A 16,707-nucleotide genomic window follows, 5' to 3' on the forward strand; every position below is an offset into this window, starting at 1 on the left:
AAATGAAGTTTTAAGTAAGCAAGAGGATGAGAGAGAGAACAGAGGCCACAGAGTCCTGTGAAAGGTTTGTTCACAACATTGTTCCCCCATTGTGTATGTGTATCACATCTGTAAGCATTACCTCAATGTTATATGATGTTTTGCTTTTAAGATATTCAATTTTTTCTACCTTAATTCTGTTATACAATCTGTTATTTTGCCTTTACGATATCCAGGAGATGAGGAGGCATTTGTATGCCACTGATTGGCGTTGGCTGCTTCTTCTTCTTTTGATCCCTTAATCTTGTATGGTGCTTTCACCACAATATCTGTGTTTCTGCTCCTCTATTGCTTTCTATAATGGATATCAAATCTTTGTATTCATATACGATCAGGACTTCAAGATCACCTTGTCTCCGTGGCACTGAGTGATAGTGAACTACTATTGAATACCCCTTCTCTCGAAATTATCTTTTCTCCTTGTAACTTCACCCGGCAGAGGAAGACTTAGTGAAGCATGCAATTCTCACATGAATTCAGTAAGTGAAGCATGAGTGAGAATTGCATGTCTCACTGAGAAAAAAAGTTCATGTCAAGGGAAATGGTATTCAATAGTAGTTAGTTCACTATCATTGTGCCACGGAGTCAAGATGATCTAGATCGTACATGAATACAAAGCTATGATATCCATTACAGCAAGCAATAGAGGAGCAGAAACACAAATATTGTGGTGAAAGCACCACACGAGCTTAAGGGGTCAAAAGAAGAAGCTGCCAACTCCAATTAGCAGTGGACAAATGCCTCCTACTCATCTCCTGCTTTGCTCTGTAAGTTCTATGCAAAATTTGACCTAATGATTTTTTTTTTTTTTTTTTTGTAAGGTTTAAGTAACAAAACTCCCAAAATAGGCGGACTTTTCCAGTGACCAGGAACGTAACCCCCCTATTATCATTGTTTTCTATGGAAAAATTGTTTGAATAGCGCAGAGTCTCCAGGAATGTAACCCTCGCGTTAATTGAGCTGACTATACTTTAACATGTGGTGTGAGAATTTTTCCTTGGTGAATGCTGACGGTAAATCTGAACAGTTTATTTTTTGGGGTGTATGTGCCACATAGTGATATGGTGATTAGGTTATTACTAGTACAGAAGTCCCTCTTTATTGCGCACCTCAGTTAATGTGTTTCCGGCTTTCTGTGCACCCTCACTTTGTTTCCATCACTTGTACGATGCACAAAATTTCCGGCTTTAAGCGCACATAGTGAAAGAAACTTTCATTTTAGAACAAAATATATTTGCTATAATTTTTTTTTCTGCCAAAAAAAAATTTAAATAAATTATAAAATTATATTAAAAAAAAAAAAAAAAAAAAAAAAAAAAAAAACTGTCAAAATACATAAATTAAACATTAGATAACAAAGAACCAATGAGAAAGTTTGCCGCCGTGTTTATGTTTCGATCCAGCCATGTTGTGCCACTTCCATTTTGCTGTATTACTGTTTCATGTTTCATGTTTGCTAAGCATTATGATATTTTTTACCTTTGTAGGTTGGTGATATTATGTAACATCTGTGATTTTTCTAAGTTTGTGAATATGACTCCTTCCAAAAATACGAAAGAGAAGGGTGTCACAGGTATAGCTTATGAAGAAACGTAAAATATTTTCGCTTCAAGAGAAACTTAGACATCATAGCCAGTTGAGAAGTTACGTAAAGTAAGCTGATTTTACTCTATTAATGAGTCCACAGTGTGTAACATGGTGAAATTTAAAGATGCCATCAAGAAAGCTGTGCATGAATGATCGATATGGGAGCCCCCTAATGTGGGGTGGGGATTGGTCTCAGGGGTCAGTCGTGGTGTGTCCTGGTCCTAATCTTATTCATAATATGGGGTTCTATTATTCCACTAGTGCATTTTCAATATATGCATACATTTTCTTGGTCCCTTTCCTACACATTAAGGGAGGACCCCTGTATTTTTTCTGTTTGGCTGTAATATTATAAGTTTAAGATTAATTCAATTGTTAAATTTCCAGCAGAATTTTCTTAGTATTTATTCTTTGCACTAATATACGAGTCATTTCCTTAGACTACTCTCATTCACTCACTCTCTTGGATATTTTTTATTTGGATCTAAGAGTCAACCACTGGCTAGATTTGGCAGTTCAGGTCAGGTCAGTTCAAGAGTACTATAAAAGCAACTACATTTGCAACACACTTCATACAACAGATGAAAATACTGTTCATTCTCTTAGTGGGATTATTACAGTGTAACAAATCATTACTGGGGAAGAATGTCATGTGGTGCTGCAACAGGCAAGAGCTGTTCTGATTAGAATCCATTCATTACAAAAAATTGCAGAACACTAAGTTTTTCATTTTTTCACTTACCATTTTCTCTTCTTCATCTGAATCACTGCATTCTCCCCTTCCTTCTCCCTCTTCCTGGCCATTTCCCTCATTTTGCATCTTCTTAGGCTGCTTATTCCTTTCTTTCTTGCCTGACATCATTCTGGTGCAAAACATTTGAACAAGTATGAATATTAACAATAATAATAATAATTGATGGTTAATTGTCCAAAAAAGTTATATAACATCACAAGTTTTATAATTGTATTGTAGACTTCAAGAGATTGAAAATCATTCACACACTCACTTCCTAGGATTTTGGAAAGCACACTTCAGGCAAGTACACCCAGACTTACCTAAAGATGCGAACTCATATCGTTATAGAGTACAAAGTAAATACTAAAAATCAGGCAGAGGAGCATGCCACTGAGATTTAGGATAAACATCTAGAGATAAGAGGATCCTAATAGGGTAAGTAGTGCAAGATCTCAAGAATGGCCAGTCAGTGCACACCAGCTGTATGTGCTCAGAGTTTTCTATGCTTTCCTGTGCTCTCTTTCCATCAAGCTCCCATACTTCCCCTTTGAACCTCACCATACAGTCTGTGTGGAGAGTGGTGACGCCATGGAGCTAATGTCACTTCTTTACACATTAAGTGATGGAGGCTCACAACAATTTTCCCAGGATGGCAAGATGTTCTAATGCTTTTGAAAAACTAACTGGCAACCTTTCACACTGTCCAGGGAGTAAGAAACCATGTGTGAGTCACCTCAGTTAGCTGTTCAGCTGATATCGAGAGAATGTGGTTTGTCATCTGGTGTGCCAAAGAAAAGTTAACTGCATTACTATTTCCTCCCTCCCACCCTCTTAATATGCCAAAAATTACTACAAGCAAAGAGAAATATAAGGAGATGGTTACATCAAATAAGGTTGGCTATAATTTCCCATTTAAATCCAATCAAACAGGAGTTAGATTGAGGACTTTTTTTATGTAAGCAAGAAAAGCTGGTCAACGGAAAAAAATAAAATAAATAAATAAGTAAATATAAATTAAAATAAAAATAAAAATAAAAAAAAGCTCATTGAGGTGCTGGTTGCTGAACAGGGACAAAAGAGTTGGCCAAGAGATATTGATAAGTGTCTTGAAGCCTTTCTCTTAAATAAGTTCAGGTCATAGGTAGATTGAAATACAGAAGCAGGCAGGGAGTTCCAGAGTTTACCAAAGAAAGGGATGAATGATTGAGAGAACTGATTAACTATTGCATTAAAGAGGTGGACATTATAGGGATGAGAGAAAAAAGAAAATCTTGTGCAATTAGGCTGCAGGAAGAGGGAAGGCATGCAGTTAGCAATATCAGAAGAGCAGTTGGCATGAAAATAATGGTAGAAGATAGCAAGATATGCAACATTATAACGATGAGAAAAACTGAACACAGCCAATCAAATAAGAGGAGAAAGATGAAAAAAGTTTTTGATTCCACTGTATCTAGTACAGTAGAAACCCCAGCCAAACTCAATACATGTGAAGAATACTGAATACGTGGGTGAATATGGTTCCGGTACAGATTTAGCAATTCATGGGGTGAAAAGAACTGGAGAAAAACCACTTAGAATGCCTGTCTTCATATACACTGTTTTGGCTACAAATGAGATAGGGAGCTTCTACTTTAGATTATAAGTAAAGGGCAGACCAAGGATATTTAGAGTAGAAAAAAGTGACAATTGAATATCAATAAAGAAGAGAGGAGAGTTATCTGGAAGGCTGTGTTGAATTAACAAATGGAGGAATTGAGTTTTTGAAACTCTTGACAATAACTTTGCTCTATCCCAATCAGAAATTTTAGAGAGGTAAGAGGTCGGCCAATCTGTGGCTTTCCTGCATGATATTTACATCCTGAATGGTTGGCTGTCTCTGAAAAGACGTGGAAAACTGTAGGGTTATATCATCAGCATAAGAGTTGATAGAACAAGAAGTTTGGTTTAGATCATTAATGAATAATAGGAAGAGAGTGGATAATAGGACAGAACCCAAAGGAACACCACTGTTAATTATAGGTTTAGGAGAACAGTGGCTGTCTACCACAGCAGCAATAGAACAGTCAGAGAGAATATCTAATATGAAGTTGCAGAGGATAGAAGCTGTGGGAGGATAGTTTGGAGATCAAAGCTTTGTGCCACACTCTATCAAAAGTTGTTGAAAATCAAAGAAATAAAAACGCAATGGCTACCAGACTTGAAAAATAGGACAAAGCAGCAGTCTCACTAGCATCCTAGGAAAGTGCAGCAACCACAAGTGTGGCCAGCCTTGTTTGATGTAAGCATCTTCCAATTCCCCTTGCTTGTAGTCCTTTCAAGCATGTGAGAGGGTGGGAGGAAGCAAAAAAAAGTAGCACAGTTCATTTTTCTTTGGCACACCTAACTGAGGTGACTTATACACTGTTTGTTACTCCCTGGATAGTGCAAATGGTTGCCAGTTAGTGTTTCAAAAGCATCAGAACATCTTGCCATAAAGGGGAAATTGTTTTGAGCCTCTACCACTTACTGTGTAAAGAAATGATATTAGCTCCATGGTGATGGCAGGCACAATAGATGAAGAGCCCAGGGTGTAGGTCCAACTTGGACTATCATATCAACCAACTCAGACCAACTTGAGCAGTTCTTTATTCCAAACTCACAGTTCTTCTATCTACATATGATAGGCCCCCGCCCCAATACCAAGGATAAACAAAACATGACAGGAGGAAAAAACTAAAGTAACGATAGGTAGCACAGTTCATTGTTGGTTTACACTTACAATCTCAATATTCAGTGTTCATTCTGCTGGCTTCATAAACAGCTTGAAGACAAGCAGGGTAGGAAGACAAAAGTGACTCAAAAAGCTCCATATTCCATTTCTGAAAAGATAGCATTAGCGTGCTCCTCCATGCTGGTACGACTAAATCAGGTTGCTGGAGACTCAAAACAGCCTCCTTTTTTCAACCTTGTCCTTCAAGATGGATCCACTGTCATTCAAGAAATGGAGTTCAATAGGAGCTTTTTGAGTCACTTTTGTCTTCCCACCCTGCTTGTCTTCAAGCTGTTTGTAATGCCATTGGATTGAACACTGAATATTGAGCTTGTAAGTGTAAACCAACAATGAATTGTGCTACCTATCGGTAAGTACTTTATTTTTTCTATCATGCTTTGTTTATCCTGGGTAACGGGGGGCTATCATTGTTTGACACCCCTTACATATTATATATATTATTTTTTACTCGTTCTTTTTTGTTGAATATGACTGACTGATGAGAGAGATGTTAGAAGATAATATCAAAGGATATTTTCTAAATTTCCTAGAAGGTGCAGTTCTACAAAACAATGTTAGTCTTAGGTTAGGTTAAAGTCCTTAAAGAGGCATCCAGGGGAAGGAATGGCAAGGCCACAAGCTAGTTTAAGTTAGCTTAGTTAAGTATAAGTGTGTGTGGGAGGGAGGGGAGAGTAATATTCCGTTTGTTGACCATTTCTTAAATTTTCTCCAATAGTGGTATTTCTTCTCATCAGACTTTAGTATTTCCCACATTTCATCAATTTCAGTGATTTGACTTTCTCAGTGGATACCCAAGCTTGCTATTCCTGGAGAGGGAGGAAATAACATACAGGAACAGCTATTAGTTAACATTTATCAAACAATGAACCACAACACCAACACAGCATTACACCAAACACCAAGGCTATACAACTTCCCTTACCTGTTATTCTTCCCTGGTGGGCTTGCCAAACTCCAACTAACCCAGGACGGCGGCTAGGGAAGCCGCACACTGTTGATGCACCAGACCAACAAAGTAATTAGGCCGTGACTTAAATGTAATGACAAGAAGGTGCATCAGACAGCTAGAGATACCAGACTAAAAATCACTTAATGTACAACCACAGGGACGCAGTGTTCAGAACAAAACTTATCCTATACACGGCAGCTCAGTTATGCCATAACTTACACATTCTGAATAGGAAGAGACCAAGGTACTCACCAACAATACAACAATGCCTTCCAATCCCTCCCGCTTCCATCAAATCCAAACTGGAGCTCCCGACTCCCGTGTCCCGACTCCCGCGCAATCAACAATGTTGAATGTTGTTTTGTTTTGTTACCGTAGACTGTTCTCGGTCCAAACCCGCATGAAAACCCACCACCTTCATCTCATCTGGTCAAACTCGACTAGCTAGCCACCCTTACCTCCCAAACTAAGAAAAAATACAACGCACTGTAATAATAATAAAAAAAGTAGCCCGGACAATGGGTACGCCAGTCAACCATAACGTAAGGCTGCAAAATTTATTATGAAAATTAGGACCGGACTGAAAAGTGTAGTTGCTATGACAGAATATAATAGATAATATTGTCACACAGCATCACACACGATATATAGGTTAAGACCACAAAACTTGGAGAATAGAGTAACATCAAGAATGTCGTGAAGGGCTAATTTGAAGGCTGACAGGTAATTAATCTAGAGCAGTGATCACGTTATCTGGCAAATAATTCCATTGACAAACACACCTTGCCTCTCTTTGGCAGGTGGGCGAAGCCTGTTACAGCCTTATTCTGTAAGGTTTAATCTTCTATTGTGTATTGCAGTGCTGTGGCTGTTATGACGATGTGACCAAGATTAAGAGGATCTAATAATGTAGTGCCTAGAATTATCGAGACCTAACAGATATTGTATAAAAGGAGGTACTGAGCCAACGTGGGTGGGTAGTTAGCTATTAAGCATACGCAGGGTTGAGTGGTCAGTCAGTGAGCAATAAATGTGCAAAAAAAGAAACAGCAACAGCAACAGCAAGTTAGACGATCAAGACCCAGATCAAGAATGTTGGTGTGGAGTCTGAAAGTGAATGGGGAAGTTATAACAGAGAAGAATGAGATCAGGGAGGCAATTAGACAGTTCTGGGAAGAGGTGGGTGGTGTAGGTGAAGTGTTTGATGTGAGAGAAGGATGTGTGACTCTGGAGATGAAGAATGCAGATGAACTGAATGATAGAATCAGCAAGGAGGAGGTAGAGAGATGTGTGAAAAGGCAGAAGAATGGGAAGGCAGCAGGTTGAGACGGGATACCATATGAGATTTATAAAAATGGTGGGGAGGTTGTTATTGACAGGATGATTGAGGTGTTTAACCAGGTGTGGGAGGAAGAGAGGGTGCCAAGAATGTGGAATGAATGCAGGATGACTGTTGCATAAGGGAGGACACAAGAGTAAGAATGAACTGAAGAACTATAGGCCGATTGCATTATTAAACACAGTAGGTAAAGTATTTAGTGGAGTGCTAAATGAGAGATTGTGTAAATGGATTGAGCGAGCTGGAGTGTTAGGTGAGGAACAGAATGGTTTCCGTGTGGACAGGAGGGCTGAGGATAACTTGTTTGTGGTAAATGAAATGATTGAGAAAAAAAGAAAGGAGGGGGGCAAATTGTATTTAGGTTTTTTGGATATAGAAAAAGCTTATCATAGGGTGGATATAGAAATGTTAGTCAGAGTCTTAGGAAAGATTGGGTTGAGTGAAAAAATAATCAACATAGTGCATAGCACGTATGTTGACACCAAAGCTAAATACAGATTAGGAGATACAGAGACAGACTGGGTGAAGAGTGAGAGAGGAGTTAGGCAAGGATGTATTCTGTCACCAACCCTTTTCAGTTTGTATACAGAGGAGTTAGCAGCCAGATTGAGAAGAATGAATGCAGGAGTAAGAGTGGGAAATGAGAAGATAGGTGTGCTCCTTTATGCAGATGATGTGGTGGTCATGAGTGAGTCAGCACTTGAGTTGCAGAGAATACTAGATGTTGTGGATGGATATGGGGGAGACTTTGGAGTTAGGTTTAGTAGTGAGAAAAGTAAGGTGACGATAGTGAATAGGTCTGAGGATGAAAGCAATGCAGTATGGAAAATTGGAGAGAATGAGATGAATCAGGCACGAGAATATAAGTACTTGGGGATGTGGGTGAGTCCAAGTGGGTGTGAAAAGACAAAGAATGAAAAGTTAGGTTTAGTGAATCAGTGGGTAGGACGATTGGGGAGTGCAGCAAGAATGAGAGCAAGCAAATATGATGTGCTGAGAGAGGTGTGGAAGAGTGTGGCAGTGCCCAGCATAATGTATGGTATGGATGTGATTGCATGGAATGAAAGTGAAATTGACAAGCTAGAAGTGGGACAAAATAGAATAGGTAGAATGGCACTGAATGCTCCAAGGTACACAGCAATAGAAGCTTTGAGAGGGGATATGGGATGGAGCACCTTTAGGGAAAGACTAGTTAAAGCCACACTTAGATACAAGGTCAGGCTGGAAAGAATGGATGAGGAAAGAATAGTGAGGAAGGTGTACCTGTGGAATGAAAGTGGGAGTCAGTGGAGGAAGAGGTGCATGAGAATGACAGAGAGGAGTGGTTTACAAGTGGTATGGGGGATGAGAATGGCTGGGAGGAATCAAAGTGAGCATGAATGGATCGTGACAAGAGGAGGCAGGGTAGGAACTGAATGGGATGCAAGGAAATGGAAGAGTGAGATAGACAGAGAGGTGAAGTGGGTGGAACTAAATACGAGTATATGGAAGAATGGGATGGAACGAGAGAGTACCCTGGAATGGTACAAGGAAAAGGAAGCCCCGATGTATGAAAGGTGGTATGATGGCAGCCTGGGTGGTGACCTTCTCTTCCGAGCTAGGGCACAGTGTATGGATGTGAATGCAAGGAACTACAGGTGGTCTGAGTCCCGCAGCAAGGTGTGCCAGATGGGGGAGGACGAGACGGTGGAGCATATCATGCTGGAGTGTGAGAAGTATGAGAGAGACAGGCATGAGATGATGCAAGTGATCTTGAGTGAATTAGGGCATAATAGGAATGAAAGAGTGGAGAAGACAGGAAGGGAATGGATGGTGTTGCTGATGGGACTGTGTAGAGAAACGAGTGAAAGGATGATGGAGGATGTGAAGGAGTATCTGGAAAGAATGTGGCGAGCGAGGTGTAGGGATCATTAACGAAGATAAATGCTACTTTTTTTTTCTTTTTTTTTTATGTTTTGTCTTTTTTGTCCTCTACAGGAGCAGCCGATCCAAAGGCCTGGTTCTGGAGCGATCCCGAGCCACCTGTAACATCAAGATCAAGATTAAGATCAAGAAAAAGTGCTGGACCTGGAGGTTGACGAGTGGAATGAGATTTGTTTTCACCTCTTCTTTATTAACTGGAAGGCTTGCTGAAGAGTTACTGGTATTACAAGCGGCTGCCTAGGCACAGGTATACTTGAGTTGGTCTTGGGAATATGATAAAAGCCATGAAAACGTACTGACCCACAATGTTTACGTAAGCGAGTCCTGATAAGTCATAACAACATAAATAATAGGATAACAAAGGGCCACCAGGTTATCCTGTATCAGTCGCACAGCGACCTCGTCATCAGTACTTAAGATACACTTACAAGTACACAATACATTATATACTAATTCTAAATATTTGGCCTATTAACAAGGCTAAGTCCTGCAGCGAATTCATCTACAATCTCTGGAAGTAACCAATGACTACTAATTGTGTAGTAGTCTCACTGTACTTTAATATGTCTGTGGGTAAATCTACCGAATTGGGACTTGTACCCTGTGCACATCACACTTACACGCTTAGGTATCGTTCTTACTATACTTTGATATGTCTGTGAAGGTTTTAGGCACTGTCCTCGAGAAGCCGTCCCTCGCGTTCGCCTCCATTCCCGGCTCCCCCTTCGCAGCTCCTCCACCCAGCTGATTTGACGTCACATATATGAAGCCATGTTATTGGTCAGAGAGAGAGAGAGAGAGTATGGTAAGGAATAAGGCAGCGTTTCTCAGCCTTTTTCCCCTTGAGTAATCCTTAAAATAAATGACGTGTCTCAAGGAACCCTTGCGCAAAAACAAAATTATACCATATATTTCTCATTTTATTTTCATTGTATTTCACGTGAAAAATATCATCAGAGAGAGAATATGATAACGAATAGAGAGAGAGAGAACTTTGCTGTCGCGTGACAGCAGACAGCATTTGTGTGTATTTATAGTTGTAGTTTTACAGGGCCTGGGCTTTATGCTTGTGTGGCCCCGTCTCCATATCTACACTTATCCAATTTCTGTGTGTGTGTGTGTATTCACCTAGTTGTAATTTTACAGGGCCTGGGTATCATACTCGTGTGGCCCCGTCTCCATATCTACACACATCCAACCTTCCTTTAAAACTATGCACACTCCTCGCTGACACCACCTCCTCACTCAAACTATTCCACACCTCCACACATCTTTGTGGGAAACTATATTTCTTCACATCCTTCAAGCATATTCCCTTGGCTATCTTTTTACTATGCGATCTCGTAGTTCTATTTAAATTTTCCTCTCTCAACATCATTTGCTCATTATCCACTTCATCCAGTCCGTTCAACAGTTTATAAACCTGTATTAAATCTCCTCTTTCTCTTCTTTGTTCCAAGGTAAGCAAATTCATTTCTTTTAATCTCTCCTCATAGGTCATTTCTGCCAATTCCGGAACCATTTTTGTTGCCATTCTCTGCAATCTCTCCAACTTCCTTATATGCTTCTTTTTATAAGGGGACCAAACCACTCCAGCATATTCCAATCTTGGTCTAATTACCGTACTAATTAATTTCTTCATATCTTTATCCATATAATGAAAGGCTAATCCAATATTTCTAATCAAATTATATGTTTCTCCAAACATCTTATCAATATGAGCCTCAAACTGCCCATGGTCTTGTATTATCACTCCCAAATCCTTTTCCTTTTCCACCTTTTTCAACACTACTTCTTCACCCATCTTATATGACCCTCTTGGCCGTCTTCCACTCTTCCCATCTCCATCACATGACTTTTGCTCAGATTAAATTCCATTTCCCACCTCTTGCTCCACTCCCAAATCTTATCCAGATCTGCCTGTAAAATTTCACAATCTTCTTCACTCTTCACACACCTACACAACTTCGCATCATCCGCAAACAAATTAATATAACTGTTTACTCCCTCTGGCATATCATTAATATAGACAAGGAAAAGTATTGGTGCCAGCACTGAACCTTGTGGGACTCCACTCTCCACCACCAACCAGTCCGACTTTGCATCCCTTATTACCGTTCTCATCTCCCTCCATCTCAAGTAGTTTTCCATCCACTTTAACACTTTTCCTTTCAGTCCTCCATAAATCTCTAATTTCCATAGCAGTCTCATGTGAGGTACCTTGTCAAAAGCTTTTTTAAATCCAAATATACACAGTCCATCCATCCTCTCTCTCTTGTATTTTGTCAACCACTCTTGAATAAAAGCTCAGTAGATTTGTTACACATGACCTCCCTTTCCTAAAGCCAAATTGATGATCCGATAATAACTTATGATCCTCCAGGAACCGTATCCAATATTTCTTTATCACCCTCTCACAAATCTTACCGACCACACTTGTTAGAGACACAGGTCTATAGTTAAGAGGCTCTTCCTTACTGCCTCCCTTATAAATGGGCACCACTTCAGCTCTTTTCCACTCTACTGGTACTTCCCTGTTTCTAATGAGCACCTTATAATATCATATAATGGATCAATCAATTCTTCTCTACATTCCTTCAATAATTTTCCTGAAACTTCATCTGGTCCCATCGCTTTATCATCTTTAAGTTCCTCCAACATTTTATATAACTCCTTTTAGGTATCTTAATGTCATCCATGTGCACATTTCCTTGTACATTCTGAGGCTTTACAAACATTGTTTCTTTAGTAAATACTTGTTGAAACCTATTATTTAGCAATTCCGCTATATTCTTAGGGTCATCTACTATCCCTTGCTCTCCTTTTAATCTTTCAATGGACTCTCTCTTTTAAGTTTACCATTTATGAACCTGTAAAACAATTTTGGATGTTCCTTACTCTTGTCTACAATATCTTTTTCAAATTTTCTTTCTTCCTCCCTCCTTACCCTCACATACTCATTTCTCGCCACTCTATAATTCTCCTTATTTAGTATATTCCTGCTCTTTTCCATCTTTTCCAAGCCACATCTCTTTTCTTTAGCCTTAACACAAGTTGCATTAAACCAATCCTTTCTTCCTTCCTCTCTCGGTTTATACTTTGGTACAAATTTCATAACTCCTTCTTTATAATATTTCATAAAAATCTCATATTTTTTTGCACTTCTCTGATTTGTAACATCTCCTCCCAATCTAATTTTCTGAAATAATTTTTCAAACTTTCTGTGTCCATCTTTCTATAATTCAATCTACCACTCCTGTATGTCTCATCTTTCCTTCGCTGTGTTGTTGCTATCTGCATTTCCATAACCACATGATCACTCTTCCCAAAGGACATTTGTATTGTATATCTCCACATAGGTACACTTCTCTTGTTAACACCAAATCCAGTCTAGCCGGTTCATCATCTCCTCTATATCTAGTATTTTCCTTCACCCTCTGTTCCATCATATTTTCCATCATTAGATTAAGAAATCTCTCTCCCATGCTTCCTCTCCAACACCACTTACTAGATTTTCCCAATCCACCTCCTTACAATTAAAATCTCCTACTAGTATCACCTTTCTTTTTCCAGATAATACACTTTCCAAACTCTGTAAAGTATCCTTGATCATATTGTCGTATTCCTTAATGTCCAAGAATTTGTTTTAGGAGGTACATAGGTCACCATGATTATTAATTCTTTTCCATCACTTTTTATCCTTATGCTTATCACTTCTGCGTTGTTCTTCCCATACCAAACCTTATCCACATTTATTTATTTCTTCGTCATAATCATAACTCCTCCTCCACCTTTACTCTCTATCCTTTCTCCATATATTATATTTATTATCCAAATTTACCTTTGATTTTCATGTAATTTTGTCTCAGTCAAACACACTATATCAGGCTTCTCCACCATCATATAGTCTTGCAATTCCAATCTACTTGACAGTATCCCATCTATATTAGTATACATTACGGTCCACCCACTGCTCCCTCTAGGGGTTCCTCCGCATTCCTTCTTTCCACATACCACTTTCTGACTCTCTCTCCTATAACTCTCCAAAAAAACTTTTCTCTTTCCTCTTCAGACCGCTCATCATTTTTCCTTCTCGCCTCTTCCAACAATTCCTTATATCTTCTCCTCTCTTCCTCATTTCTATTTTTTCTCACAAACACCTCTTTACAACCTTCTATCTCTTAACTTTGATGTTCTATATAGGATATCCTCCAGATTGTTGTGACTTCAGTACTACTTTAATCAGTCTCCTTACTCCCTCCTTATACGGACCCAGTCTATGGATCTCTTCCACTTCTTCTTGTAGGTCTTTTTTTCATCATCATTTAGATTTTTGAACAGATCTCTTACCGTTTTAATTCTTCCTTAATTCTCTTAGGCTTATATGTTATATTTTGTTCTTTCATCCCAAATATTAACACACTTCTTCTTTTCTGCTATTTCTCTTATCAATGTTTCCTTATTCTTCATAACATTAACCAGTTCCTTGGACCTTTCTTTTTTGTCTTCCTTCAACTGATCTTTAATTATTTCTTGTAATCCGACCATCTCTGCTTCCCTCGACTCAGTCCATTGTGTTTTCTTCAGTTCCCATTCCCTTTCAAACCTTTCATTCTGCTCACTGATCATTTCCTTAAAGTCATCTTTCTCCTTTACTACTCTCTCCATTTTCTCCTCCAACTGTCTCTTGTATTTTTCAACCTGAATTTTCAACATGAATTTGTATATTTTCCTTGTGAAAATACGACAGCAGGTTTTCTAAACTTAAAGACTATAGTAAGTTGTTTTAACTTGCAGTTTGAGAGAAATATTAGTGTTAAAGCAGACAGCCGACATCCTATCAACTTACATCGTGGTTGAAGTTGCTGAGTGGCAGCAAGATGGTGTGTATTCCCTGCATTGTTGTACCAGTCCTGCTCTTCATCTGGCATCGTTTCCTGCAGCCTGTGCTTTTAAAGTTTTGGAACCCATGGAAGAAGATAACGGGCCATCATGAGACAGAGAAAAGTGGGAAAGATGGCAGTTGTCCAGCATCTGATGGAACAGCTGTAAAGAGTGGTGGACCAGCATGTCCCTTCTCTGGCAAAAAAGTAGCAGACCAGTCTTCTGAAGAATTACTTCAGGACAAGAAGAATGACTGATTTTATTCATATTTTCTATTTGTGTGTGTCTGTGTGTGATTCATTATTGTCTCAAGAGTCATGTGTTGAACTTGTGATTGTTGGCTTTATCCTCTTGGGGAACGTTTAAAATTTGTGTCATTTGGCTTAGAACTCGTGTAGAATTTGGCTGAGACTAATGCATCACATTCCAGACCCTTATGCTGAAAAAGGGGAACAACTACCATATTTGACAGCATATGGGACACACGGGCATATAAGACACAACGAAAGTTATGTTATCCTTTCCTTGTGCTCTTCAGTTTGTCTTTTTGCTGTCACTAGGCATGTACAATTTTTTTCTGTAGGTGATGGCCCAAAAGCCCTTGCTGCTGCTCTATTGCCACACCCCATGGCATAATGTAGGAGATTACATAGCTCGGTTTTTTCCTTCTGCTGCCATAACAGTGAGGGTGTTGATGTGTTTTGTTGTGATTATGAACTTGCTGTCATTCTTTACCATCAGATGGCAATGTCAAGGTTCCAATCAGCTGATATTTGTAAACATGTGCACAGACTCACAGGTTAGATTGCCTTGATTTCTATGATAATTAGTTTTTAAAGTAATAATGTTGGTAATGATAATACCAGCAATAACATAATGCATGTATTTAAGGTAGGTAGAAGTACCAATAGTGAACTACATTACTGAGCATCTGGGATAAGATCACCCTAATGGAAGTCTCATTTTAGATGCGGGGCGATTTTTTGAGCCAAATTTTTGGAAAAGTTGCATCCTATATGCCATCAAATATGGTCATTAGTAAAAGATTATGATTAGCATTATGAGTATGGCCCAAACCTTCACTTGTCACTTGCTGAGTGACAGTTGTGGATGATGCCTAGTGAGCTGTGTGTGTGTGTGTATTTACCTAGTTGCATAATACAGGGTTCGGATAACTAAACTTTGAATGTTCCTCAAACACTGACTTTTCATGTTCTTTTTGGAGTATTCTCTCATCCATCTATCTCCATCTTCTCTCAGTGATATCAGGTCTTGTCTGTCTTCCTTTTCCATATGGTTTACTCTCTTATACATTTTTATTAGATCTCCTCCCATCTATTCTTCAAAGTATGCCACTAGTTATTGTGCTCCAACTTGATGAGATTTCTCTTACCACAGTCCTCATTTCTCTTCCTGTTAAGTAGTCCCTCATGCAACATAAAATGTTTCCTTGTATTCCTTGTGTGTAATTCACCTTGGTCGCCTGCTGGTCACCCAGCCAGTCCTCCCCATTACGGAGCGAGCTCAGAGCTCATAGACCGATCTTCGGGTAGGACTGAGACCACAACACACTCCACACACCGGGAAAGCGAGGCCACAACCCCTTGAGTTACATTCCGTACCTATTTACTGCTAGGTGAACAGGGGCCACACATTAAGAGGCTTGCCCATTTGCCTCGCCGCGCCGGGATTTGAACCCGGGCCTCTCGATTGTGAGTCGAGCGTGCTAACCACTACACTACGTGTGTGTGTGTGTCTAGTCTATCAGAATTATAACCAAATATGTATATCCAATCTCTTTATTTGTAAAAGTTTTAACATCACGTTTGTGTATATACTTAATGTGATATATAGATCAATATCTATTTTTTGTCTATATTATATTGAAATAGAAACTTTTATGATTAGTATGTATTTTATTTCAAGGTTGAATATATTTATAAATATACTGACCTGCCTTTATTGTTATAAACAGTAACCTCCGAATAAGTTGGAGCAGTTGGAAGGAGCGCTGTTCCAAGTTATATGAAAATGAGCTACCCGAGGGATTTTATTTTTATATACGTTTTCCATGCTTGCCATCACAAACAGTTGATGTAACATATTACATAAATAGGTACTACATACATGACACACACACACACACACACACACACACACACACACACACACACACACATGGTTGTACTGTATGTGTGATTCCATATTTAAGTTTTTTGTTTTTAAATGTATGAGTACATGTGTATATGTATGCCTGAAATTTATAATTACAGCACATGAACATGTATTTCTAACGACACTGGCTAAAAATCATGTAATCATACCTTTCTCTTCTTTTGGTGCCAGAAGTGAAATGCCAAAATATGCTATTGCAGACACAAAACACCAAAATGTATTAGACTAAGAGGTGAACGCACTTCGGCATTATTGGAACCGCTGACGTCACCATGTGTATTGTTTACATCTAGTGTTGTGGTGGT

General features: G+C 39.1%; 1 protein-coding gene and 1 long non-coding RNA gene across 4 annotated transcripts in view; one reads left to right on the forward strand and one right to left on the reverse strand.

Moving 5' to 3' along the window:
- The window catches only part of LOC123499343 (EP300-interacting inhibitor of differentiation 3-like), a 35,280-nt gene extending 28,741 nt beyond the window's left edge, over positions 1–6,539 (reverse strand). Inside the window, exons 1-3 of one of the 2 annotated variants that reach the window (XM_045247222.1) lie at positions 6,334–6,536; positions 6,055–6,123; positions 2,369–2,489 (exon numbers count right to left, since the gene is read on the reverse strand). In XM_045247222.1, the coding sequence (XP_045103157.1) occupies positions 2,369–2,488 (120 nt within the window). In that variant the 5' untranslated portion in view covers position 2,489; positions 6,055–6,123; positions 6,334–6,536. Of the gene's footprint in view, positions 1–2,368; positions 2,490–6,054; positions 6,124–6,333 lie in introns of both variants that reach the window. The other variant, XM_045247223.1, reaches the window with a different exon arrangement.
- A 544-nt stretch (positions 6,540–7,083) lies between these two features.
- On the forward strand, positions 7,084–15,682 carry LOC123499344. Of its 2 annotated transcripts, none has more exons than XR_006672952.1 (3): positions 7,084–7,260; positions 9,398–9,590; positions 14,141–15,682. It is a non-coding gene; the product is annotated as an uncharacterized LOC123499344 (long non-coding RNA). The 2 variants fall into 2 exon arrangements; XR_006672953.1 differs by lacking the exon at positions 7,084–7,260 and adding an exon at positions 9,121–9,135.
- The last annotated feature ends 1,025 nt before the right edge of the window (positions 15,683–16,707 follow it).

This window comes from Portunus trituberculatus, chromosome 49 (genome assembly GCF_017591435.1).
Source record: "Portunus trituberculatus isolate SZX2019 chromosome 49, ASM1759143v1, whole genome shotgun sequence".
Lineage (NCBI taxonomy): Eukaryota > Metazoa > Arthropoda > Malacostraca > Decapoda > Portunidae > Portunus > Portunus trituberculatus.